Source organism: Drosophila obscura, unplaced genomic scaffold (assembly GCF_018151105.1).
Source record: "Drosophila obscura isolate BZ-5 IFL unplaced genomic scaffold, ASM1815110v1 contig_190, whole genome shotgun sequence".
NCBI classification, from domain to species: Eukaryota; Metazoa; Arthropoda; class Insecta; order Diptera; family Drosophilidae; genus Drosophila; species Drosophila obscura.
In genome coordinates, this window is record NW_024542779.1 from 169,692 (window position 1) to 195,320 (window position 25,629).

Consider the following 25,629-nt stretch of genomic DNA (forward strand, 5'->3'; position numbering starts at 1 on the left):
CGACATTTTCTCTACCTAAACATGAGACTTGAACACTTTGTGGCTTTGAGATTGGAAATTATAGATAGAAATCGTAGAAATTGCTCTAAAAAGTTTCTATTCCTCTTGTCGTATGAGGGGTCTGCATTTACAGCTCTGCTTGCTTTTCCCATCTATTATTCTATTTCTATTTTAGCCCCTTATCACCTGTAATATGTTAAAGCTAACTACCCACTCAGCTCATTTGCCACACTGCCTCCTAAGCCTTAAATTTCTCCAAAGACTCCCCCAATCATATCGCCAACTTTATTTGCCCCACCTGGGGTGTCACTCCTCTCCTCGCTGCCACTGCATTTGGCTGCCTTTTTGTGTAACCAAACCCCCTCCACACACACGGTGCGACAACTCCATTCATCATTGAGCGCTGATCTGTCATGCTCCATCTTCGTCTGCAATGTCTGCAATGTCGCGCATCTCCATGGTGAATCAATTTTTACAGCTGCCGGCACTGCCGGCTACCGGTTGCTGCTCCTCCGCTGGCGCCGTTACACAAATATCATTGGCGTTAATCCTTTTCTACATCATCAAACAATTTCATCAAATAAATCTAAAGTGATTTGTATTTGTCACACACTTTTCAACTGCTCCCTCGGCTACCCATCCCAGCTACCCCATTCCCATTCCCATTCCCAACTCCTACTTGGCTCCATCTTCGTACAGGTCGGGTCTGGTCTGGTCTGGTCCTACGTTGCATTCCCCTTTTGGCGTCGACTGGCTGCCCCCAGAAAGCGTTTGCCGATATGTCTGCATCTTGTGCACCACGCTGCACGCTCCACGCTTTGACTGATCTGCTGCTCTACCTTCGGCCTTGGGTATACCTGTTCGGTAGAGCAATTCGAAGACAGGCAACCCCTGGAAAAGCTTCTGCGCTGCCAAGCAATTTCATCTCCAGGAAGATCTTTGAGTGAAGACTTCGCTCAACAGTTTTCCCCGAATTAATATTCTCCTCCCTTAGCAATTCTGTTCGAAGAGCATTCCATCTCCATCCTTCGATGCCGAAACTCTCCCCGTTGTAGCTCTCCGATTTCACTTCTCTTTTGCTCTACAGTTTCACTATATTTTCCGTCTTTTTTTTTGTCCGCTGATTGAGTGGCATTGCATGGGGGAGGGGGGGTTCCCCACCCATTTACGTGTACCAGGAATTCCTTGGTCGGTGCTTCCTCTGGGGCTGTGGCCTGTGCCGGTGCCGGTGCCGGTGCCTGTGCATTTGCTGCATGTTTACTCTGCTACATTTCTCATTTAATGCCTTGGCAATGACGGTTTGGCGGTGATTGAAAAGTTTGTTTTACCATCCTGAATGTGTGGGGTGTGGGGTGTGGGCAGGGGGTAAAGCACTGGGACGCACTGCTGCGGTGGCTCCTGTGACACACATCCAGTAGAATATCCTTTGATTGTGGCAATGCCAGGCACAGTCAGAGGCACACTCAGAGGCACAAGGTGATTGCCTCATCAGGTGGCTTCCCATCCGTATTGATTCACAGGGTGCTCCTGCTCCTGCTCGTACCATCCCCCCCGCAGCCCCCACCTCATCATGTATCCGTATCCCTGTGCAGAGTTCGTGTCTGCCATGCCGAATCGGATTTGAGCCTACGCTGAGCACGCAATCATCTGGTCCATAAAGCACACGATGCCAAGTGCAGACGGGTTTCGTGTTACACGTGAGGCAAGTCATTCCATTCTCCACATGGCAATGTCAGGGGGGGGGGACTACACTGTGAGCGAAGCACACACACAAAAAACCAAACAAATAATTTCTAGCGAGGCTCTTATTCGGCGGGGCTCTCAATCGAGTGTCCCAGATGAGATGAGAGGAACTCATCTGCTATGCCATAAAGTAGATATGAACATATAGGAGCAGATTCGGCAGTTTATATGCCATATTATATTACCAAAGGATATATCTATATATCAAGTAAAAATAAATAAAATTTTGAATGCAAAATCGAATGCATTTAAGAGACTCACAAAGGACAACCTTTGACCCCAAACTAGAGCATTTCTCGCTATTAAATTTTGGGCAGCTAATATTTCTCTCAGTGCATAGGGATTTGTGTGTGTGTGGGTGGTGGCATATAAAAGTTAAAGCGTTGACATCACAGGAGCAAATCAAAGTTGAAACTGACTGCACCACACACCTACACCCACACCCACACCCACACACATGCAAAGGCTAGAAAGGGAACGAGACGAAACGAAACGAAACGGAACGGAATGGAACGTAACGTAACGGAGGCTGATGGCTAAGCCGAGGCCAAAGCTGGCCTAATCACAACTGACGTGGCATTTGCATTGAACTTTAACCTTTCCATACGCAAATACACACACACACACACACACACGCACACACAGAGCGGTTACACCTACACAGCTGAGAATTAAATGAAAACTGTCACTGTCCCATAAAGCAGATAAAGCCCAGCAAGAGGGGGGTAGAGAGTGTGAGAGAGGATGGCAGTAGAGAAGCTGAAAAGCTGCTTCACAGTTTTGTGTCCTTCAGCGAATGTCACAGGCGGCAAGGCACGGCGCGGCACGGCCCTGTGGGCGGTTAATGGTGAGTGTAGGAGGCGTGGCTGGGTGGGTACTACTCGCTTGCAAATGAGCTTTTAAATGCTTTGACGCTGACACTACATCTTTGGATGGCAACCTTAACCCCCTTCCACACCATTTAAAGATATCGAGTGAGCAATTGTTGGAAGACAAACAAACACAGGGTACAGTGGCACAGCGGGCTGAGCAAGCAGTGAAAAGCAGTTAAAAGCAGTGAACGGCAAGCAGTGAACGGCATAGGCAAGCAGTGAGCGATCGCGGGGCGCTAGAGCTAAAATGAAAAACAAAGTAAAATAAAAACTTCACTGAAAGCGAAAGAGTTTTCTATGAGTGGCAAATGGTGCGGCTGCGCCTTTTTTTTGCAACGATTTCAAGTCTCAATAGAGACACATATTACTGTGAATGGGTAAGCAGTGTTTTCCAGTTCCCAACCAATTCCTTAAGTTATCTTACACGCAGATTCCCAAGCAAATTCCAGCAATTCCGGGGGCCAGCGTCCGATTTCATTCGTACTCCTCACTCCTGCTCTTATATTCATACGTTATTTGATTTCATTTCATTTCATTCCATTTGCCAGCTTTGTCTGTCTGGGCGCCAATTAAACTTCAATTGCCAGGCGGCAGCGGCGGCGGCGGCGGCATACAGGTGCTGCATGCAGCAGCCGCCCGGCCAGAATGGGGTGCAGTTTTTAATTAAACTTCGCTGCAGGTCCTTGGTCCCGTGCCCTGCTCCACGTACGGGTATAAGAATCAGCAGCCAGCAGACAGCCAGCCTCGTCGCCCCCTCGCACATCCAAAATTGATGACTTTAATCAGGCATCAGCCACTGTAATGACACTTTATGAGCAGAAGGTTGGTGGGGGGAATGGCAATGGCAATGGCAATGGGAAATACCTACTCGTATCGCTATAAATTAATCGAACGGTCAGCATCAATAAGCGGCCGACGGAGAGAGCAAAAACTTTGTAAAATGCCAAAAGTCAATTTTTGTGTGTGTGTGGTGGTGGGTTTGGTGGGGGGGGGCTAGCTAACCCGGGCAAGCCCTTGCTGTTAACCCTTTTATTTGGCTTGGATTTGGTGGGGTAGCCCTTTTAGTTTCCCATTTTTGTTGCTTGCTTGGAGCCGCTTCAATTGGCAGGAAATTTATGTGCCGTCGCTCAGCGGGAACTTGATGCGCATAAATCCAGATGAAACGGATATTAAAAGGCATGAAACGAGCCAATCGACTATCCATCCTCCACCAGCCGCTCCATGGATATATTGGTTGAGGGGCGGAGGGGCGTGGGGCCCCCATGTATTACATAGCTGATTGACTCGGATCGGTGTCCGTTGTTGCTTTTGTTGGGGGTTTTTTGTTGGCTTAAATTATGAACTTATAAATTGACAGCAAAGCACCACCCATCTCCCATCCCCATCACAATCCTTATCCTTATCCTTGCCTGCCTTCAGGCTGGAATTGTTTCGTTTTGTTTGGCTTGGCCAAGAGGGTAAATTGCTCCGAAAAGGGTTCTCCTTATCGACAGCTCAGATAATTGACATTTTTTGTGTGTACTGAACAAGGATAGCCAGGGTTAGCCAGGGATAGCCAAGGATAGCCAGTGCCAGTTACCTACCTTGACATTAGTTCCCAAATAATTGACACTGTTTGCAGGAGGCAGAATCTGCTGGCTTGGTGTATCTGTAAGTGGCATTTCCATATACCTCCCTCGAGCATATTTGAGGGTGTAATTTGCATGGGGACAAGCCACCTGGAGGCAGGCACAATTCGATTTGTCTTAACCCAGGCTCTGTCCACCATTGTCTCCTTTTCTGTAGCTGCTACTTGCACTCCACTCTACTCCAGGTGAATGTGTCTCTTCCACTACTCATCTATAGCTTCAGCTGACACTGCTTTTAGGGGTAGCTCTTCCTACTGCCACTCCTCCATGCAAATCTCCAGCTTCAGGCCCAATTTCAGCCCTGTGCTTCCCACTATCCATTTTTGCCAGCTTCAGGCTCTGTCTTGAGTCTCTTCCCACCGGTGGCCCAGCATCTCAATCTCCTCCCCTGCTCACAGCAGCGTTTGTTTTGTTTTAATTCCATTCAAAATGAATTTATCTATACGAAGCATCTGGGGGCAAAAGTCTGAAACGAGAAACGAGCAAACGCAGGCCCAGTTTTGTTTTTGTTAAATTTCCCGTACCCGTACCCCCAGAGGCATGGAATTTTCAGGCATTTAGCAGACATCATCATTTCCACCTATGAATTATTTTTCTTTTGTTTTTTCTGTATATTTCCAGTGTATATATTCATACTATAATATTGTTTTTGTTTTTTTTATACTTAAACTTTGTTCGTACCAACCTAAAACAAACAATAAAAAATTAAACTTTCGGGGCGGAGAAAATACATCAAACGTACTTCATTATACATACTACATATGTATGTATGTATTCATGTATGTATATGTGCGGGAAAGCACTAATAATAAAGTAATAAAGGAATGAACGAATACAGAATACAGTGGAGAATGGTTTAGGGGGGTGTTGGGGTTGGATTTTTGGGTTCGTAAAAATGAAATTAAAATTAAAAATTTCTTTACAAATATATTGCTTAACAATAGAGTTTAATGCAGAGACAATCCGAACGTAGAACACAAAGAGATTTATCACAATTTTGGTCTCGTTGAATTACGCAAAAATGTAAACCCAATAAATTGAACAACCCCGCCCGAGTGTGTGGGTGTTGGCGGGGGGGTATTGGGGAGCAGAAATAAACAAATTCGAGTGGGCAAGAATTCGGGGGCTGGGTGGGATGTTGTTGGGGTAGGCTTATGCAATTCACATAAGAGATTTAAAAAACGTTAACACTGTGTCACCTTCTGTGGCTTTTTGGCTCTCTCGCTCTCGCTCTCTCTCGGCCTCTGCCTCTGACTCGCTCTCTTTCACTCTGTCTTCCTTCTGGCCGGACGTTGGTGTGGGAGAGTCTGGCGGTGACGCTGACGGAGGGGGGTTGTGGGCTGATGGACAGGTTGTGTCCTTTATATAAGTACAGATATACACATACATTACATACATGTATTATACATATATGCATATGCATATGTATCTGTTATACATATATACGAGTGCATACGATTAGCTTAAGATCCTTAAAAACGATTAAGTTGTACTTGGGGTAAGAGTATAGTGGGTAGAGAATGGGCATAACAATAAGTAGGGTAGGGGTAGGGGTAGGGAGTAGGGAGTATGGTGTAGTATAAGTAGGGGGCACAGGGCAGACGCATACCCTTGCAAAGGTGCAGCACAGGTTTTACCTTCCAATCAGATCATTCTCCGTGTGTGTGTGTGTGTATGTATTGCTATATATATAAAAGTGTGTGTGTGGATTTATCTACTGGCTATCAACTACAAATATCGAATTATTAGATTTCATTACGTGGATTTCGTTACAAACAAGTGGCAGCTATATGTTCAATGGTCAATCGAATGGGTCCTCGTAATCACAAACAACATACAAGTGCAGTATATCGGATTCACATTTTTTGTTTGTATTTGTTTTTGCTTTTGCTTTTGTTTTCTTCTGTTGCATATTTTGTTTTTCGTAATTTTTCGTATTTATTTTTTTTTGTTATCTAAAGCCTACTTTTTGGTACGCCTTTTGGGGACCACTGCGCACTGCAATCCTTCCCCCATGACACGCCAATTGTTTCGTGTTTTTTTTTGTGTGTGGTTGTTCCATCGCTTAGTTCACCGATTCGTATAAAAACGTTTTTGTTTTTTGTTTTCTTTTTGGTTTTGGTGTAGCAGTGCAAAAACATTCAGATATAAAAAAGCTTCAATCTATCTAAGGCCTCTGTTAGGAGCTATCTCTCATGAGGATATGTTTTCTCATTTATACATATATATATATATGACCATGGGCGAACACACTTTTTGTCTTTGCATCTAATACTGGTTAACGTGGACTGGGGGGTCGGGGCGAAGTTACAGTAAGTTTTACCTTTGCAAGGGCATACAAAATAAATGAGTTTTGGCCAATCTGCTTAGCACACACACACACACACACATAACTGTTGCTGCTGTTGCTGCTGCTGCTGCTGCTAGCTTTGAGCGTGGACTTCTTTTTGTTCTGTCTGCTTTGAGCCTGGACATTGGGCTGAACTTACAAATATAACATTGAGTTGGTGTTCTATAAATATATAACGACGCTAGGTCTGGCTGATTCGAGGTGCATATTGGGTAGGGGAAAGGGGTAGAGTATTAGGGTGTAAGAGGGTACAGGGCAATAGGGCAATATTACAAGTAAGTGTACATAATAGGTAAAGGTAAGTAATTATATAAGTATACATATAAGTATGGTCGGATGGATCTTTCTTTGCTCCTTGTCCTCTCATTGTCCGACATTCTCTTTGCCATCTGCTTTATCAGGGGGGGGGGGGCAGGTGCGCACAGGTATGCATGAATTGGGATGATCAGGATGGGCTTTCTTTTCATTAAAAACTGATGCCTAGTTTTATTCGTGGTTCGTGGTTCGTGTTTCGTTTTTTGCTGGCAAACCGCTACTGCCGCTTTACGTGCTACGTCCGATTTGCAACCAGGCGAGCAACAACTGCAAGGCCGGCTGTAGCAGCACTAGTTTTCAGATATCTGTATTGATATTGATGCTGGTCAGAAACTCGCCCTGCGAATCGGCCACAGCGCGTATTATCTCCAGCAACAGTTCGCGCGACAAACCCGAGATTTTCGGCAGTCTCGCCACCTTGGCAAAATCTTTCACAATCAACTTCAATGCATACTCCTTGATGTCATAGATTTTCGTTATATCCGATGCCTCCAGCGTCTGCAGGACATTCTCGTACGTTATATTATGCTCCAGCGAGTACTTGCAGAACGCATGCAGCCGATTGTTGGACAGGCCGTAGAAGCACGGCGCCTGGAACAGATACAGTGCATCCTGTGGCGGCATCTTTGTCTCACCGTAGTAGATGTAGCGCAGCAGCGAATGAAATGCCTCCAGTGAGGGTGAAATTTCACCAATTTGTATCTGCAACAGAGCAACAGATGGCAGCTCAATTATAGTCGGCCAGTTGTGCACTTGGGCCATGGAGTGTACTCACATTGACGGTATTATCCGGCGGCATGAACGAACGGAACATGCCCTGGAAATAGGTACAGCGTGACGACAACACGGACTTGTGGGCCGGTATCACATGGTCCTCCAATATAAGGCTGATGTCGCAGAAATCATTGCCGGTCGACTTCAGGAACGTGCACAAATCCAGCTCCAATGTGGTACCTATCGATATGGGGAATGTGGGTTGGGTTGGGTTATGAAATGCAATGGGTCTTAAATAAGACTGGTCCCCCCTACTACCGTGGCTCGCCTCGAAGCTGGTGTCCATGACCAACTTGCTGGGATGCAGGCGCTTGCGTATGATCTCTACGAGCAGCGGCTTATCCAGGTCGCTGAACTCGCTGGACATGACAACCTCGGTGAAGTTCTCCTCCTTGATGATGAACTGCATGCAGTGATCCTTAATAATTTTGATGCTAACAGACACGGACACAGAGGAAGAGATTTCATTTAGTTGGTTACCCCACAATGGTGGCCCCCCCTCACTCACTTGCTCTTATCCGCATTGTAGAGGGCCTCGAGGACATTGATTTTGTTGATCTTATAGTCGAGATATTGAATGCAGCCGTGGGCCAGCCGCGGCATGGTAAAGAGCCCAGCCAGCTGGTAGATGTCGGTGATCAGTATGATAATGTTCTTGTTGTATGGATCCTTGAGGTCGATGCGATCCGTGTAGATGTAGTTGAGGATTATGTCAAAGGCCTCCGGCGAGGCATGCACCAGCCGCACCTCCAGCATGGGTGCCCGGTCACCGCCGACGCCCGTGTTCAGCGCCAGCGCATCCACCTGTCCCACCCCGTACACCTTCTCCATCTGCTGTTGGCGCGCCTCGCGTGCCGCCAGTATCTTGTTGCGCAAGTACTTGGAGCGGGCCGCCACAAAGGCAATGTGCGCCAGTATGCGCACCTCCTCCACACCCACCACGAACTGAATGTCGCAGAACTGCTTCTCCAGAAAGAACTTGCCAAAGTCGTCGCGCAGCGTGCACTTCGGATAGCTGGAGAACTGAAAGCGATAGGTGTCGCCGCGTCGCACGCTGTTGTCCACGGTCCCGCCGAAGATGTACATGGCATCGCTGATGACGGCCGACGCGTGAAACACCCGGCCCGAGGGCACATCCGAGTTCTGTTCCGGCAGCACAGCGGACCAGATCTGCGAGTCCAAGTCGTAGCAGTGCAGATCGTTGGGCAGCGTCGAGTCGGCCGAGCCACCGAACACGTACAGGAACCGATCGTGGTGCACCATGGTGTGGCCGTAGCGGCGCGAGGGCGGCGCCGAGGTGGCCCCCCGCAGCACCGGCTCATTGGAGATGCGACGCCAGGTGCGCGTCTTGAAGTGGAATTCGAACAGCGAATTGGTGATCTGCAGGCCGCTCTGACCGGAGAACACATACATGGCGTCCCGGGCCACGGCCACCGGAAAGTTGCAGCAGGTGGGCGGCCTGTCGCCCTGCTGTTCCACCTCCTCCCACTGATGATGGTCGTCGGTTAGGTTGAGCGTCCACATATCGTTCAGTCGGGCATTGCCGTCGTAGCCCGCATAGATCCACATCTTGTTGTCGTAGACGGCCGCGCCGTGGGCCGAACGCGGCACTGGCTGGCGGCCCGAGAACTTCCACTCCACCCACATGGCGCTCTTGAACTTGTACTCGAACAGGTCGTTCTTGTTGGTCAGATTCGAGTTGGAGTGAATGTCGCCCGTGTAGCCGCCAAAGATGAACATCGAAGTGCCCGCCACCACCGCCGAGTGATGGTAGCGCGGCGCCGGCGGTGTACCGGTGGCGCAGGCCCTGCCCCATGACTTGTCCTTGACCCCAAAGCGTATGAGATCGTTAAGCATATTCTTGCCATTGTCTCCGCCAAACACGAACATCGCATCCTTGTAGGCCACCACCGTGTGCTTGCTCCGCCTGTGGAATGGAGAGAAAATGGTGAAGGGATCTCTGATTTATCTCTGCGTTAATTAACTCACTTGGCACCCACGAACTCGGCGCACTCGAGCATCCTGGTCCACTGGTGGGTGGCCGTGTACGAGGTGAAGTCCACGTTGAGCGCGTTGCAGCTGTAGCTGCCCGGTGAGGCGGCCGTGCCACTGCCACTGCTGGCGTTGCTGGCATTGCTGGCCGCATCGTAGGCCGGGCTGCTGCCGCTGCAGTGGCTCGACTGGACGGCGCGCGTGCTGCGCAGCGAACTGGACGTGGACATCCTCAGGTTGTTGCGAATGTGCTGGGCGTCCAGACAACCGGCGGTGGAGGCGCTCTTTCTCGCCTTGTGCCGCTTGCTCGACTTTGATCGCGAAAAGAACGACTCGGAGTGGGGTGCCTGCTGCTGTTGCTGCTGCTGTTGCTGCTGTGAGCTGCTTGCCACACAAGCCGGACAGTAGATGTTGACTCCGGCGGGGGTGCTACCTCCGCTACCGCTGGCACTGCCGCTGCCACTGCCACTGCCACTACCGCTGCCGGTGACCAATCCGCAAACGGCGCTCAGGCCGCTGGAAATCGAATTGGAGCCGATGCCACAACTGGCACGACCGCTCCCAACAATGTTGGCACTTGCACTCGCCCCTGCACTTCCACCCGCGCTTCCACTTCCGCTCGCAGTGGCACTCCCACTCCTACCTGTCCCGCTCCCCACTGCAGCTCCTGCTCCTCCGCCACCACCACCACCACCCGCCGCCACTGGCAGCCGCACCTGCTCCTGCCCCGGCCACGCCAACGCCAACGCCTCCGCTGATGGATTTTAGCATCAAAGCATTACAGGCGTAGAATCGACTTCGCTCGCTTATTTTGAGGTTTTTCTATTTTCCACAGGCTGCAGTATCGAAAATTTTGTGTCTTGGACGCCCTTCTCTTTCGCACACTCAGCGTGACCGTAACGATAACGATTAAACGAGACTTAACCCACTTAACACCCCTCTATTTAAAGAGCTGAGAACCCTTTGTTAAACCGCGGAAAATAATACTGTTTGTAAAGGCTCCTTGTAGCTCCATCCTCCTCTTTACTTACAAAACAAAAGTGACCACCGATATCTTTCACCTGTAATGCGTAAAATATTTTAAAGTTACATAAATTTCGTGGAAATATTAAATACCCCCCTGGTCGACAATGGGCTAACGTTCTATTTTATTGATTGAAATCGTATTCCATAATTTTGATATTCGGTTTAATATTACTAGCTAGTTAGCCCTCTCAGCCCTAAACAAATAATTTTATCCGATAGAGACATCATTTGTCTACAAGATTGGCTAATTTTCAGAACTCCTTTTAATTGCATTGTTTACATAAGAATGTTCAAACAAAACCGGCCAAAGCATAAAACGTAAATGTTGACTAAATGTAACGTCATTGTTGCGTGTGTACTTTCGTATACCTTATTTCTTTTAATTGATGTTAAATGTTTTGTACCATTGAAACATTAATAATGATTTTATCCTAGATTGACATGATTTTTACCTCTTAATGCATATGTTTTGTGTTTTATAAATACATTTATTCCGGTTCTGATACGTATTATTGGAACCCGTGAGCTTTCGTTAAAATCTTTAATACAGAGACTGAATAGTTCCTGCTTTAATTGGAGCCGATATTACAATCTATATCTCAAGTCCATAATATCCATTTTCCCAAGGTATTCCGATTTGTTGCTCATTTCCTGATCAAGTCGAAAAATACCATTAATACCAGTTCAAAAATACCAGTATATACCATAAAATAATAATTCGTTCTTTGCCGCTCCGGAATCAGTGGAACCAGTGATACCGCCGCCGAAAGATAAACAAACAAAAGCGCGTTCGCCGCATTCCATAATTTGTTTATATCAACGATTATTTATTTATTGCTAATATTATGGCCAGCGGCTCTCGGATTACCACGCTGCCGCAGTCCAAGGAGGCGCTGCTGAAGTCCTACAATGCACGCCTTAAGGAGGATGTACGCAGCATGCTGGAGAACTTTGAGGGTGAGATGATGATGATGATGATGATGATGACTACAGAGTGGGATTGGACAGGGTCAGCCGCTGTTGCAGTCGGATCATGCGGTACAGCTTCTCCATGCCCTCGGCGAGTCCGTCGCGTGTGTGGGCCGACACACCGTGAATTTGCCAGGTCTGACGCAGCGCGACCAGATTGAGGGCCTGGGCCAGCTCTTCGGTGGTCGCGGCACCGCGCAGGTCCTGCTTGTTGGCAAACACCATGAGGACGCAATGGGACAGCTCCTTGAAGTTCATCAGGCCGTGCAGCTCGTAGCGGGCCTCCGAGAGGCGGCCAAAATCAGCTGCATCCACCACAAACAGTACGCCGATCGTGTTGCAGCAGTAGTAGCGCCACAGGGAACGCACCCGCGACTGCCCGCCCATGTCCCAGACGGTCAGGCGCAGCCGCTTGTACGCGATCATGTCCACATTGAAGCCCACTGTCGGCACGCCACTCACAAGCATTCCCAGCTTCAGTTGATATAGCGCCGTTGTCTTGCCGGCGCCATCCAGTCCGATCATCAGCATGCGCTCCTCTAGGGCGGACCCGAAACGGTCGCAGCACATTGTCCAAATCTGCCCCATCGACCGGCCGGAAAAGCAACCAAAATAAAACTGGACAGCTCAAGCTCTAGCTTTTGGGCTCTTTCGGACCAAAGCTGAGCTCAGCTCGAAATTTGTTTATGCCCAAAATTCGATTTTGTTTGTTTAACGTCTCGATGCGCTCTTTCTTTTTCAGAAACCCTCAAGCTGGCGCGCCGAGACAGCCACAGCCAAATATCGCGTACGACACAATGCGAGCAGGATGCCCTCGAAATGCAAATACGAGTCTCTAATATGGGTAAGCAGCAATGCGTAGGGCAGCCCATGCCATTGTAACCTAATCCATTCGGTTATAGTGCGTGCGGGTGAGTCGCTGATGAAGCTGGTGGCCGATCTCAAGCAGTACCTGATACTGAACGATTTCCATTCTGTCAACGAGGCCATCACAAACAATTCGCAGCTGTTTCGGGCCACCCAAATCGAGTGCGACAAGAAGCTGATGAAGCTGCGCGACGAAATGGCCATGGATCTGTACGATCTCGAGGAGGAGTACTACACGAGCATCTTCAAGTAGAGAGCCGATAAACAATTAGCCATTTTATTTATACATATTCAATACAACAGTTTGCCAAAAAACTAAAGCTGCTCCGGCATGTGTGCGGAAGCTGGGCCAGGGGCAGGGGCAGCAGATGTCTCGGTGTCGGTATCGGACGGCTCCGAGGTGGAGTCGCTGACGTTGAGCCCCTCGTTGGTGCTGTCCACAATGTCGCCGGTGTAAAAGAGCACGGCCTTGGGCACGATCTGAGTGCGCAGCAGGAAGCCCACCTCAAAGTCAATGGCAAGCAGCATTTTGGTCTGCTCGTCGGCCACTGACAAGTCCAGTGGCTGTGGCGGCGCGAAGAACTGGAAGAAGGACTCGCGCGGCATTCCGTTTGCCTCATGCTGCGTGAGGTTGCAGCCATTGCGCCAATCGATGTGGCAGCCCTCGCAGCTCACGATCTCGGGGCCCTCGAACGAGAATGGATACTCCTCGTCCGCCTGGTGGTGCAGAAAGTACTTCTTGGTGAGCATCAGCGAGCAGTCGTCCAGGTAGCTGTTGCTCCGAAATAGAAACTCGATGGTGTAGCACGCCGGCCCGTAGCTGATGCGTAGGTCCATCAGGCACTCGAGCAGCGGCTCGTCATAGTGCTGCACCATGTCCGAGAGCAGGGAAACGTTCCGGAAGATGCTCAGCCAGAAGCGGGGCACACCCACTGCATTGTCCGGCATCTTGGGCATGAGCACGGCCAGCCGTTGGAACTCATCGCTGGCCTTGAGCTCCTCAACCAGCGCATCGGGCTCCTCGCTCCAAGCGGGCTCCATCGGTGGCGGCTCCACAGACCCCTCAATGATGACGCGCCGCACATCAAACAGCTCGGCACACTGCAAATAATATTGCTTCTCCAGCTCGTACACCTTCCGATAAAACTGCTCCGATATCTTAATCTGCTGCATTTGATTGTGCTTCAGGGCCACAATCCGATTGTGCACTGGCCCCGGCAGCTCGGCTATCATGTGCTGCAGGCAGGCCTTTCTGCTACGCGCCGTCATGTTCGCCGGGCACAGCATCGATTCAAATGAACCACCCTTCAGCGACTCGTTGCCCTTGTCCTTGGCCGGGCACAGCATCGTGTTGGAAGAACCGCCTTCCAGCAGCGTCTCGCTGCCCTTTTTCGGTGGCTGCTCCACCGCCGACTCTCTCTCAATGGCATCCATGTTACTTAGAATTTGGAATAAAACTGAACGCAATAGAACTTGGGGAATTTGAGCTATGTGTAATTAATCTGTGAGACTGACAAATCCAAATCGGATTACTTAACTGAAGCATACGGCATATGGTTGCTATGAGTATAGGGAATGTACAGAACAGCAGGCCGAGGCCGAGACCGAGAGGGGCGCTGCTGCATGACAGAAAAACCAAAAAAAAACCAAGCATTGGCTTACATGTTAATTTAAATCAATTGTGTGTGTCATGGTAGATAAAGAGTAGTTGATCATCCCAAAGTCCCTATAACCTCAGCCGTGGATAAGCTTTTGGCGTTTGCCGCGGAGGCTCTAGAAAAACAAAGACATTAAATTTCGATCATACCTAGTTAAACGTTTGTGTTTGGATTACCCGCCACAAGTCCAAAAATGATTCCACAATTAAATCTCGTGAAAATCTGAGCACTGCTTTTTGAAAGCTGAAGAAGCCCCGAGCCCCATTCTTTTGTGTATTGAAGATGATAACCTAAATCGTGGGTATTTAATTTTTTAATAAAAAAAAAAAACCTTAATATTGATAATCAATATTTAGAAAATTTTGAATAAAATGGTTATTTTTAAACACTCTTATTGAACCAATATTTCCAGTGCCAAATTCCAGCGAAATGTCTGACTCTTCCTGTGGCCTCAAGTGCCTGGCTAGTCAGACATCTTTACAATCTGCGATATTTTCGGTTGTGTTTTTCAGGCAATAATTGCCTGGCCGACCTTCTCTCGTATCTGGCAGCCATAAACCGTAGTTGCGGCAGGTCGGAGTCGGAGCAGAGAAATCTCTCCCCCGAGGCGTAGGCATCAACATAATTTGCGTCTTTCTGGTAACCTGGAAACGCCCCTCGCCACTATCGTGGCCACAAGCCACTTGACTCGATATGCAACAGCCACTATCTGGCATGGACATGAAACACTTGGGCCAAGCTGCAGGAATAAGCTGATTATAGCGTCGCCAGCGATAAGTCCCCAGCCCAGCCCCGTCATTGTCTACGGGCAGCCGTGAAAACTGAGGCGCAAGGCTTGCTTATGGTCACTTTAAAGCCACATACTTTGGTAATCTTATCCGCCGACTGTTTATGGGTAGCCATGGCCAAACCCAAAACCAATTTGATTCCATCGGCTCGCGATGGGCCACATGCTAATTTATTTATAAATATTTCTGCCTTCCTTCTCGTTGCTCTCTCCATGCTTTGCCTTTCTTTGCGGGAGGTCCGAGTGGTCTCAGATTCTGGCTATAGATTTACAATCCGCTCTAATCGCGCTGAGAGTCTGTTGGATAATACCTCGTCATGCCCGCCTCGCTGCCGGGCTCGGGCGGGAGGGGGGCTAGCCGTCTCCCCAAAGGTAATTAGGTAGAACAGGTATTACCCTGGATATTGGGCACAAGGGACACCAAGCGGAAGCTTTTTACGCACAAAAATCAACAGAGGGGCGCTGTTGCACGACGCGTTAAATGAGGACAATAAAAATTGCTATATTTTGGGAGTATTTGAGGGTCCTTCTGGATGTTAAATGAAAGTTCTTACATGATGAATCCTGCTCCTTGTAATTCTATCAATTTTCAAGCCTTTGAATTCCTTTGAAAAGAAAGTAATCTGATTGTAGCCATAAATCGAATAATCGCAGACTGATTCAGATTTACGAGCGAGTCATTAATTTGGAATTGCCCGATTGCCGTTCCCCTCCCAGTCCCAGTTCCATAAAGCTCCATTGGGTGGCGGTCCGCTCCGATAAGCCCGATAAGGTGCTGCAGGACCGAGGGGGGTGAGCCCTTATCGGGAATCGAAGATAGCTGGGCCTCCGTCCGGGCATTTGTTCAGGTAATCTCCGGCTGCGTTTCTCAGTCACGTAAAGGCAGCCAGGCCAGCGACACGCGAAACCACTTATCGATCGAACATGTTGCTATTGACGGGCATCTGCCTGGCCCTGGGCATAGCGGTGGCCCTGCTCGGGCTGGCCACGAAACTGCTGGGCCTGAAGCCGCCGCTTGTCTTCGGCAAGTACCCCCTGAAGGGGCTCTTCTACCGGCTCAAGTATGGGATTGCGTTGCTGGTGCTGCGACAGCTGCGGTACCGCATCTACCGACGGAACGAGGAAGAGCTGGGCTCCGAGGAGCATCTGGCCAAGGTGGACAGGCCGCAGCGGCTGTGCAATGATCCCAAAAGCTACGATGTGGTCAGCTTTATGGCCGCCAATGCCGAGGGCCAGAAGCTGATGGTCACCCTGGAGCGACGACGTCGGGGAGTGCTCAAGGCGGCCCTCTATCTGTGGCTGCCTTCCGAGGGCCTGTTCAGCTCCCCCCGGCTGCCGGACATGGCCCACTTCACCACGGACGGCAGCGAGGAGAGCAGCGAGTTCCGCGGCGAAGGATTCCACATCTATCCGGAGGAGTCGATGCGGGTCTGGCGGATCAAGTACGACGGTGTGCTCGCCAGCAAGGAGCAGCAGGTGCCGGTGCAGCTGGATCTACGGTTCGAGAGCCCCAGCGCGGCTCATTTCGACTACAGCCGTGACCTGAGCTCCAACCTGATAGCCGACTCGATAGCCAGGGAGGCCTGGAACGAGCGCTTCTACGGTATGCTCCGGTCCGTGACCCACATCATGGAGAAGCGCACCCACTACGAGCAGAACGGAGTGCTGGCCGGGTCGCTGCAGCTGGACGGAAAGAGGTTGGATCTTCAGATGCGAGGATTCCGGGACCACAGCTTCGGGACCGAGCGCTGCCTGAGCTCCATCAATCGCTATGTGTACTTTGCCCTCTTTCTGGACGACGGCAGCAACATGGTCGTGGGCAATCTCAGCCAGCCCTCGTTCTTCCTCTCCTCGCTGAAGGTGGGCTACGTGTGCAGCCCCGCGGGCGTCTACCAGCCCATTAAGAGCAGCAACTTTGAGCTGTACTCGTACGGGGAGAAGGGCACACCGCCCCAGCATCAGAACTTCATTGTCTGCACCGAGGAGCGGGAATATCTGGTCCAGATCCGTGTCGAGGAATCGGCCCTGCGCTATGTGGGCGGCGACTGGGAGTCGAAGGTCTTCAATCAGTTCGTCTCCTGCACCGTCAACGGCATCCCTGGCCAGGGACACGCCGAGTTTCTCTACCGTCACCAGGGCGGACGGCCCGAGGCGGTCTCCAGCCGGGATCCACCCTGGTATCAGCGCATCAAGCACTTTGAGCGTTGCCTCAACAACTTGGACCCATCCGCCGACAAGGGGGAGTTCGTCTTCTAACCCAAACCGCCCCCCAAAACTTAAATATTTATCCGTCTGATATTTGTATGATTTTTTTTTGTTTTGTTTTTAGTTTTAAGATCCAGTGTATCGGGGTAGGATATATTATTGTAAAATACAATTAATTTAAATGGGAAATCGTATATAAATGGGAAGGTCCAAAAGCTTCTTAATTCGCGCGTCACTTCATTCACCGCATTATACAACACTGAGCATGCACTGCTGGTGCTGGTGCTTGCCAGCACTGGAGCGAAAAGGCAGCACAGGATATGCGCATGTCCGAAAAAACAAAAACGGTAAATCAATAAAAACATAAAATTTAGTGCGCAAGGAGCATGCAGCAGCAGCAGCAGGAACAGGAACCAGACCGAGGCGCAACAACAATAATCCCACGTGAAGAGCAAAGAGCAGCAGAATCAAAAGCTGCACCAGGAACAGCATAATCAGCAGAGAAATAACGAGAAGAAAATAGGGGAATTGACGAAGAATTAACTGTTTCCTGGTCGACAGTCGACAGCAGCAGCAGCGGAAAGTGTAGGAAGAGGAACAACAAAAACGGAACACACAAAAACACACACACACGCACACACATACGAGAGCAGAAGCAAAAGAAGAAGAAGCAGTAGCAGCAGCAGCTGAAGCAGAGGGATTTGACCGTTACCCAACTGGACAACAGCAGGCGACAGAAGCAGAGAAACGCATTCAACGTTGTAGTTGTTGTAGTTTAGTGCATAGGCTAGACCGAGCAGAGGCAGCGACTGAGCAGAAGCAGCGACAGAGCGAGAGCGAGTCAAACAAGAGAGATAGAGAGAGAGTGAGAGAGCGCGTCATTGCAATCAGTGATCACGATGTATAAAACAATACGTCACGGCGAGAACAGCCTGCAATACACGATTCTACCGCAAAACGATGACTTCCGCATCGAGGGTAAACTGTCGGCTGCCTCCTCGTCGTCATCCACCGCCTCGTCCAAGCGCAGCACGGCGGCGGGACAGCGACGACGGCGCTCTTTCTTCGCCTACCTGGGCCTGATCTTCGTCTGCACCGTTATCATTGGCGCTGTGCTCATCCCCTTCCTGGTCTCCGCCGAGTGTCTGCCCAACCCCACAGAATGGTTCCTCAAGACAAAGGCGGCCCTCACCCATACACGAGCACCCACTGGATCTGGAGTTGGAATTGCTAGTGGAACTGGATCTGGAGAGGCCATACCGGCTACACTGCCCACCGGGTCGCCGCTGCTCCAGCTGGGTCAGAGCGTGGGCAAAACAGTGCAGATTGTGAACCGAAATGGCATCGAGCAGTTTGTGCTGAAGGTGAACAAAACAGTTGCCACCGCAGGAACAGAGGAGCTGCCCCCAAGCAGCAGCACAACTACAACAACAAGCAGCACCACCACAACCACAACCACTACCATGGCGCCTACGACCAGCAGCAGCACCACCAGTACCACAACTGCGCCCACAACCACGACCAGGGAGCAGCCACCGCCTCCACCGCCGCCGCCGCCCCAGCCGTCCGTTCCGGTCAGCACTACCGGATATGTTGCCGTGCTCCCACCGCAAGGCCAGCAGCGCCACCTGCCAGCCACCACGATCACCACGCGAATCATACAGGTGCCGCTGCTAAAGTCAGCCGCCAAGAAGCCCATCATGCCCCCGGTCCTGGCCAAGACGCAGGGCGCTGCAGTGCAGCAGCAGCAGGCAGCGAAAGTGGAGAAGGGCCAGAACAAGAGCAACAGCGACTGGATAAAGACGCACTGGGCCTACATAGATCCCTCGACCTACTTCCAGTGGACCGTACGTATAGCATGATATCCTTTGTCCCAGTGGCGTGTGGTGTTTCATTTTCCCCCATTTGACTTTTCAGGGCTACAAGGCCGAGGATAGCGTGCTGCTGCCCGCCCTACTGGGATTCGCACTCATTGGCATGATTTTGATCATCACGGTCTGCCTGGTGGCACGCAACAAGCGCACCATCGTGTCCTCGGTGCGCAAGCGGAATCGTAATGTGAGTAGCAAATTGCATTTAATTACCCTTTGGGACGGGTCGGGACGGGCCGTTTTGGGGGTCGCTCTTGTGTAACCCAAGTGTTGCACCAGCTCGGGCCCCCCATAAAATGGGGCACGAACACGAAATTGTTAATTTTAATGCGCGTAAAAGACTGGACTGACAGCAATAGAAAGAGTAATTCCATGGATGGGGGGGAGATCCGTGCTGATTGATATGCTCCAAGGAAGATATCGATTTATGTCGACCGCCAGGCTGCCAAAGCCTCCTCCTAGATGACGACTCGCGTGGTCCGCCCACACAGACAGGACAGAACAGTGACTGGCTGGCCTGCCATGAATTTTTGATGCAGCTGCAAGGACGAAAAGTGTTTAAAATCTCCTATGTAGCTAGCTGTTGCCACTTATGGGTGGGCGTCATGGCTTCCTTGAGTGCGTATGTACATACGTAGGTTAGGGGCATCACAATGGGCAAACTCCAGATGACCTCGACCTTTGTCGGAGAAGCCCTGATTAAATATAACCGTAACATGCGCGGGCAGCAGGCCACTAGCCTACGGCCCTGGCAAGTTGGCAGCCCTGCTGAAGTAACTAGTTCCGCGTTTAGGATTTCAAACTGTTCCAAACTGTTTTTTTTTGCCGTGTAATAAATTAAATTTATATTAAAAATTGAATAATGGTGAAACGTTTGTGAGTGCCTTAATTGTGATTAAATATTTAAATAAAATGCCACAAATTCATCGCGGAATCAGTTCCGGAACTGAACTCAGTTTGTATGTAGCCCTCGGCAAACGCGAACTGGAATCTGGAGCATGGCAACAACAAACCAGTTTTCTTTGTGTTGGTGTACACACATCGTCGTCGTTCCACGTCACACACGGTCGCGCTCACACCGAAGCATAAACTTGTGGCGCTTGGGAGAGCGAGAGAGCGCATGACTTTAGCCGGCTGTCGGCGCACCACGTGAGAGCGAGCGAGTTGGCAGGCAGGCAGGCATGTGAACAAGTGGTAGTGGTTGTGGTAGTGTTGTTGGAGAGCAGGGCGCTGCGTGGCAATTTTTGTTTTGCTGTGGTTGTTGCTGCTGCTGTAGCGCATTAACGTTTTTTGGCAGGGCTGCACAGCCAGCGGAACTAGAGGAAGAATTTTCCAGACCGATGGTGAAAAATCACAAGCAAGGCTGTACAGTGCCAATATTGCAGAACGTTAAAAACGCGTGCCGCAAATCAAAAGAATGTTTGAACAGCTGAATCGCTTGTTTGCATCCAGCCCTGGATTCGGTGAAACGTAGCAGCGTACACACATACACCCACATACCGCGGGCTGGCAGCATCGACGTTGACGTTGCCGTTTGCTGTTTGCCGTTTGCCGTTGTTGCCGTTGCCGTTGCCGTCCGACAGTCAGTCAGTCACACAGGTGAGAAGCAAAAGTAAAAGGCAGCAGCGCGGCTGGAGCAGAGGAGCAAGCAGCGACAGCGACAGCGACTGCTACGTGTGTTGGTCAGTACCAGAAGTGAGCCTAGCCCGAGTCGAGTCGGAGCTGCAGCAGAAGCGGACACCCCAGCAGCAGCAGCAGCAGCAGCGGCCAGAGCGGAGATAGCCCCCAACGCCTACGTCAGCAAAACGCGAGAAAATACGAGAATCCTGTAAGCATTTCAAACCCAAACTTTTGCCTGCGTGTCTGTGCCTGTGCCTATGCGTGGGTGTGTGGGTATGTGTGTGTGTCTCCACGTCTCCCATCTCATTTACTCAAATGTGTGCGTGTGTCTGTGTTGAGTGATATTGTGGCAGTGTTGCATGTGTTGCTCTGGGAGCCAGTCCCCATATTGGTGTGCGAGTGCGAGCCGAGTGCCAACAAGGCAAATTGTGATTTCAATGCAGAGGGAATAGAGAGAGAGCAGCGCGCACACACACACACACACAGACTCGACTCGGAGGAGCGCACGACATGGCCAGAACCCAGTTTCCAGCTAACCATTCCCAGTGAGAATCTCTCAGCGCTAACGTGTACAAAACCCATTGCAGTGACAACCCCCCAAACTCCCGACTCCAAACTCCTCCAGGGAAGATGGCCATTAAACCCGGTCTGGGACGCAAGCCCAGCAACAAGAACCCGCCGATCCTGAGCCACGAGTTCGTCATACAGAACCATGCGGACATCATCTCCTGCGTGGCAATGGTCTTCGTGGTGGGCCTGATGAACGAATCGACGGCCTCCTTTGCCAGCGCCTTCATCTCGCTGCATCACAATGTCAGCGGGGAGGACCCCAGCAGGGAGCAGCCTTATGGCAAGGCCTACACCTATGTGGCCGGCATCAAGGACTACTGCTCGATTTTCTTCTACACCCTCACCTGCATCATCATGCACGCGATCATCCAGGAGTTCGTTCTGGATAAGATCAGCAAGAAGCTGCACCTCTCCAAGTTCAAGCTGGCCCGCTTCAACGAGTCCGGCCAGCTGGTGGCCTTCTACCTGCTCTCGTTCGTGTGGGGCGCACATGTCGTTCTGCGCGAGGGATACCTGGGCCAGGTGGCCCAGCTGTGGGAGGGCTTCCCCAGCCATCCAATGAGCTTCCTGCACAAGTTCTACTTCATCATCCAGCTGGCGTACTACCTGCACATGCTGCCGGAGCTGTACTTCCAGAAGATCCGCACCAGGGAGGAGCAGCAGCCGAAGATTGTACATTCCATCAGCGGCTTCAGCCTCATCGTGATCGCCTACACCCTGAGCTTCCAGCGGCTGGCCCTCGTCCTGCTCACGCTGCACTATTTCAGCGAGCTGCTCTCGAATGTCTTCCAGCTGATCGGCGTCTTCGATCGCGAGGAGCGACTGGCCCGCCTGCGCGTGGTGAACAGCGCCTGCTTTTTCCTGGTGCGCTTCGCCACCTCGGTGATTGGTGTGCTCACCCTCTACTACGGCATCGGGGGCCTGCGCTCCCTGCTGGCCCTCGGCGGTCTGATCGCCCTGCAGGGCTACCTCGTATTCTCCTTCATCACCGAACAGCTACGCGCCAAGCGTGAGGCCAAGCGCGAGGCGAAACGCGAAGCCAAGCTGCTGGCGGCACAGTCCTCCAAGAAGGCCATCAAGTCACCCAAGGACAAGGTGAAGCGCAAGAAGGAGAGCGACCTGCCCGAGGCGGACCAACCGACGCCCAGTCCCGTCAAGCAGAAGCTCAAGTGAGAGTGAAGCCATCGACGACACTCTACGTCGAGCAACAAAATCTTCCGCACACTTCCAATCCAATCCAATCCGAAAATCAATCTTAACCAATCCAATCCAAACCAGAGAAGAGACAGATAGTGAGAGCGAAAGCGAGAGAGCAGCAGCACCACTGACAGACCCCAATGTAAATGTAAATGTAAATCTCGGCCAAGGTCAAGGCCCGCCCAGCTCCAGATTCCAGCACCCAACTCTAGTTGCAGATGCAACCTGCAACTACACTACGCTACCGAGGCACATTTCCGCTGCATTTACCAATTTCTCAGAGCAGAATATACAGAACCAGAACAGAACCACTTTCCCGACATGCGATGAAACTATTTTTGTAACCTATTTTTTGTAGCCTAAATGTTTTGTTTTCATTTTAAGTTTTTATATAATTTTTTTTTTAATAAATTTTTTTTTAATTTTATATAATATACACAAAGAAAAAAAAAATAAGCCCTGCATGTGTACGTGGTGTGTTTTTTGGTTCCAATCTCTCTTTGTATTCCTACAAAATGATTTCAAACAACACAACAAATTTTCAATCGTCCTATTTGCATGTAAAACTATTTTTTACAAAACAAAACTAAAACAAAACAACATAAAAAAAACCACTTAAAAGAAATGAATCTGAAGATAAAAGAAAGAGCCAGAGCAGGAGACGAAGATTGTAAGCAGACAAACAAAAAAAAAACAAAAACAAAAAACAATTGATAAATATATGTATAAATATATATATTTTATATAAGAAAAAAAAACTGAAGAATCCTCAGACTGATAATTGTGGGAAAATTGTTTAGGGGGGATATCAATCATCTATGAAGATCTGTAACTGAAAGCCTTCTCTGTCTGTCTCTTTTTTTTGTTATAGGACATTGAGGAGCAGGGAGCCGAGGATAATGCCACGCTGCTTACAACCACCAATCTATCGGACGACGACTAAGGGGATATCCGAGTATCTTTTTGTTTTGCGACTGCTTATCCAACGATCCAGCGCTTGATCCATCAAAATATGGAGGCGGCACACACGTACATAGGAATGGGACACGTGATTCGGGAGCAATCGGATTCTAACAATAGCTCTCACGCTGAACGCCCTAAAGCCCTCCTCCCATATATAAGCCCCATCCCAAAGCAACTTTCACTGTTATGTTTCTCTCCCAGAAGAAAACAAAAAAAAATTCCCCCAAAAAAAAAAACCAAAACAAATGACGAAGCTGAAGACTGTTTCTTGAAAACTTGAACACACACAAAAAATGAGCTGAAAGGTTAATTTACCCACAAAAATTTCTTTCTCGATAACATAACTCGTTTTGAAACTCTTTCCAAAAATGATGCTTAGGTTGTGTCCATGTCTTTCCGTGTGTGTGTGTGGTGTGTGCTGTGTGTGAGAGTGTGAGTGTGTTAGTCTATACATATTTGCGTGTGCGTGAGAGAGGAGAGAGAGCTTGTTTCCATAATCTAAAAAGATATTTACTACATAAATGTATTTATATATTAAACGCGCGTGGAGGATGCTCGATGATGATTAGAATTCGATGCCCTGAAAAATTGGGATTCAAATATTGCCATTATCAGACGAGCGCTTATCTCCCCCACTCAAGTGGAGCGGTGCAGTGCGGTTCATAACTGTACAAACAGGTACTATACAGGCAGTATTAGGTGTGGAGCCAAGAATGGGGTTTTGGTTACGAATGGTGGAGCCCATTAGGCATTCAAATTATTCTTCATTCATCAGTTGGGAGCTTTTTAAATTTTCATTTTTCCCGCTGAATCTATGCGGAATTCAGAATGTAAAATGTTTATGAAAAGCTAAATTCAAATTGTATTTTTTCATACCCATTCAATGGTTGCAAAACGGTTGCTCTCATACAGTTCTGGAAACGCACCGCACATCGTAGTTAAGATTTAAATATTAATTGATGGCAAACCAAAAAAAAAAAAAAACTATACAAAATAACGTGATGTCGCCCAGGCATCTAAAAATGCTGATGCTTAGAGGTGTCGTCGTCTCGTCCGTCACCCACTTATAATTAACTTATAATTCCTGTGTACTCTTGAAACCAAAGAATTCAAATCAAATGAAACGTCCAGAAATGAGAAATAATTCTTTTTTTTTTTTTTGTGTGTGTCGGTCTAGTCAAGAGGTGCTTCTAATTAACGGGCCTGGACTGTACTTAATTTATAGCACAAATATTGTACTACGAGCAGATGAAAAAAAAGCTTCTAAATGCATTTACCACCATTAGCCGAGAGCAGGGAAACAGCCCTGCAATCGAAAATCCAATGTCCCCGCAGCGGAGGGATGAAATATGTTTTGGAGCCACCGCTTAAAGCCGAGCACCCCAAACAAAAACAAAACCAAAAAAAAAAAAAATACTTGCTAAATTAAATGCAAAGAAAGCGATCCAAGTATTAGTAGATGGGAGAGATCGGCTTAGATCGGATCGGAATGGGGATAGTTGAACTATATGTATGTATGCAACACAAATTATAGTACAGTAGTGGGTCTATATATATTGTATGTATGTATAGCTGTGTATAACTGTGAAGCATTGACAAGTATTTGAGATGATCTGTATTTTTGTAAGCGTAATATTTAGAGCAAGAACAAATCCAATAACAAACAAAACAAAATCCAAAGAAGCAAACTATATAGCATAAGATTTTTTGGGGGCGTGGCCATCGCACACACAATATTGATTTGCTCAACATATTTACATATACTATATATATACACAGGACACACACACACATCCCCCCCCAACCACTACAATACATACATAATACATACATATGTATGTAGTAACTGTGTAACGCAAAATGTATAAGGCTTGCATTTACGTAAGACGATGATATAGAAGAAGCAGGATATATCCTCCATATTTATATGTTATCACTTATTTTGCGAAGCTAAACAATTAAGTCCATATACTAGCTACATATATAAAAAATGCAGCAATCGAATCCAGATCCAGATCCAACAAGAATACGCATACATAAAACAAACAAACACACACACTAAGTCACGTCTAAAAAGCGTGGCATTAGATATACTCGTATATACGATTATGGAATTTATATATATATGTATGTATGTATGTATATGTATACACAAAACACACACTATATTGAATGTTTTTGCTTGTTAAAGTGAATAATAAAGATGAAAAATAATTACATGG

General features: G+C 48.9%; 6 protein-coding genes across 6 annotated transcripts; 4 read left to right on the plus strand and 2 right to left on the minus strand.

The window, feature by feature from the left end:
- Window positions 1-7,094: 7,094 nt before the first annotated feature.
- On the minus strand, window positions 7,095-10,578 carry LOC111071939 (leucine-zipper-like transcriptional regulator 1 homolog). The gene is made up of 6 exons (XM_041593482.1): window positions 10,366-10,578; window positions 9,672-10,292; window positions 8,191-9,609; window positions 7,941-8,116; window positions 7,684-7,862; window positions 7,095-7,610 (listed from the first exon to the last, which is right to left on the minus strand). Exons 1-6 carry the CDS (start codon window positions 10,443-10,445, stop codon window positions 7,206-7,208), a joined length of 2,880 nt encoding a protein of 959 aa, XP_041449416.1. The 5' UTR covers window positions 10,446-10,578; the 3' UTR covers window positions 7,095-7,205.
- An 861-nt stretch (window positions 10,579-11,439) lies between these two features.
- Window positions 11,440-14,017, plus strand: LOC111071969 (mediator of RNA polymerase II transcription subunit 22). The gene is made up of 3 exons (XM_022363530.2): window positions 11,440-11,657; window positions 12,412-12,513; window positions 12,572-14,017. Exons 1-3 carry the CDS (start codon window positions 11,546-11,548, stop codon window positions 12,787-12,789), a joined length of 432 nt encoding a protein of 143 aa, XP_022219222.1. The 5' UTR covers window positions 11,440-11,545; the 3' UTR covers window positions 12,790-14,017.
- LOC111071968 (nucleosome assembly protein 1-like 4) lies at window positions 12,783-14,062 on the minus strand. The gene has a single exon (XM_022363529.2). The coding sequence runs from the start codon at window positions 13,968-13,970 to the stop codon at window positions 12,852-12,854; it is 1,119 nt and encodes a 372-aa protein (XP_022219221.2). The 5' UTR covers window positions 13,971-14,062; the 3' UTR covers window positions 12,783-12,851.
- Window positions 14,063-15,844: 1,782 nt separating this feature from the next.
- LOC111071916 lies at window positions 15,845-17,359 on the plus strand. The gene has a single exon (XM_022363465.2). The coding sequence runs from the start codon at window positions 15,906-15,908 to the stop codon at window positions 17,235-17,237; it is 1,332 nt and encodes a 443-aa protein (XP_022219157.1). The 5' UTR covers window positions 15,845-15,905; the 3' UTR covers window positions 17,238-17,359.
- A 444-nt stretch (window positions 17,360-17,803) lies between these two features.
- On the plus strand, window positions 17,804-23,879 carry LOC111071917 (mucin-2). Its single transcript, XM_022363466.2, has 3 exons — window positions 17,804-19,033; window positions 19,104-19,244; window positions 23,316-23,879. The coding sequence occupies exons 1-3, from the start codon at window positions 18,086-18,088 to the stop codon at window positions 23,385-23,387; spliced, it is 1,161 nt and encodes a 386-aa protein (XP_022219158.2). The 5' UTR covers window positions 17,804-18,085; the 3' UTR covers window positions 23,388-23,879.
- LOC111071918 (translocating chain-associated membrane protein 1) lies at window positions 20,133-23,155 on the plus strand. The gene is made up of 2 exons (XM_022363467.2): window positions 20,133-20,885; window positions 21,265-23,155. The coding sequence occupies exon 2, from the start codon at window positions 21,308-21,310 to the stop codon at window positions 22,418-22,420; it is 1,113 nt and encodes a 370-aa protein (XP_022219159.1). The 5' UTR covers window positions 20,133-20,885; window positions 21,265-21,307; the 3' UTR covers window positions 22,421-23,155.
- Window positions 23,880-25,629: the final 1,750 nt, after the last annotated feature.

Bases quoted from the DNA above. Each gene is read 5' to 3' on its own strand.
- LOC111071939 (XM_041593482.1), bottom strand. From the start codon at position 10,445: ATGCTAAAATCCATCAGCGGAGGCGTTGGCGTTGGCGTGGCCGGGGCA. The intron at 10,293-10,365 runs GTGGTGGTGGTG...TGCCACTGCGAG, and splicing joins GCTGCCAGTGGCGGCGGGTG to CGGAAGTGGAAGCGCGGGTG. The intron at 8,117-8,190 runs GTGAGTGAGGGG...CGTGTCTGTTAG, and splicing joins TACAATGCGGATAAGAGCAA to CATCAAAATTATTAAGGATC.
- LOC111071969 (XM_022363530.2), top strand. From the start codon at position 11,546: ATGGCCAGCGGCTCTCGGATTACCACGCTGCCGCAGTCCAAGGAGGCG. The intron at 11,658-12,411 runs GTGAGATGATGA...TTTCTTTTTCAG, and splicing joins CATGCTGGAGAACTTTGAGG to AAACCCTCAAGCTGGCGCGC. The intron at 12,514-12,571 runs GTAAGCAGCAAT...ATTCGGTTATAG, and splicing joins AATACGAGTCTCTAATATGG to TGCGTGCGGGTGAGTCGCTG.
- LOC111071968 (XM_022363529.2), bottom strand. From the start codon at position 13,970: ATGGATGCCATTGAGAGAGAGTCGGCGGTGGAGCAGCCACCGAAAAAG.
- LOC111071916 (XM_022363465.2), top strand. From the start codon at position 15,906: ATGTTGCTATTGACGGGCATCTGCCTGGCCCTGGGCATAGCGGTGGCC.
- LOC111071917 (XM_022363466.2), top strand. From the start codon at position 18,086: ATGTATAAAACAATACGTCACGGCGAGAACAGCCTGCAATACACGATT. The intron at 19,034-19,103 runs GTACGTATAGCA...TTGACTTTTCAG, and splicing joins CGACCTACTTCCAGTGGACC to GGCTACAAGGCCGAGGATAG. The intron at 19,245-23,315 runs GTGAGTAGCAAA...TTTTTGTTATAG, and splicing joins TGCGCAAGCGGAATCGTAAT to GACATTGAGGAGCAGGGAGC.
- LOC111071918 (XM_022363467.2), top strand. From the start codon at position 21,308: ATGGCCATTAAACCCGGTCTGGGACGCAAGCCCAGCAACAAGAACCCG.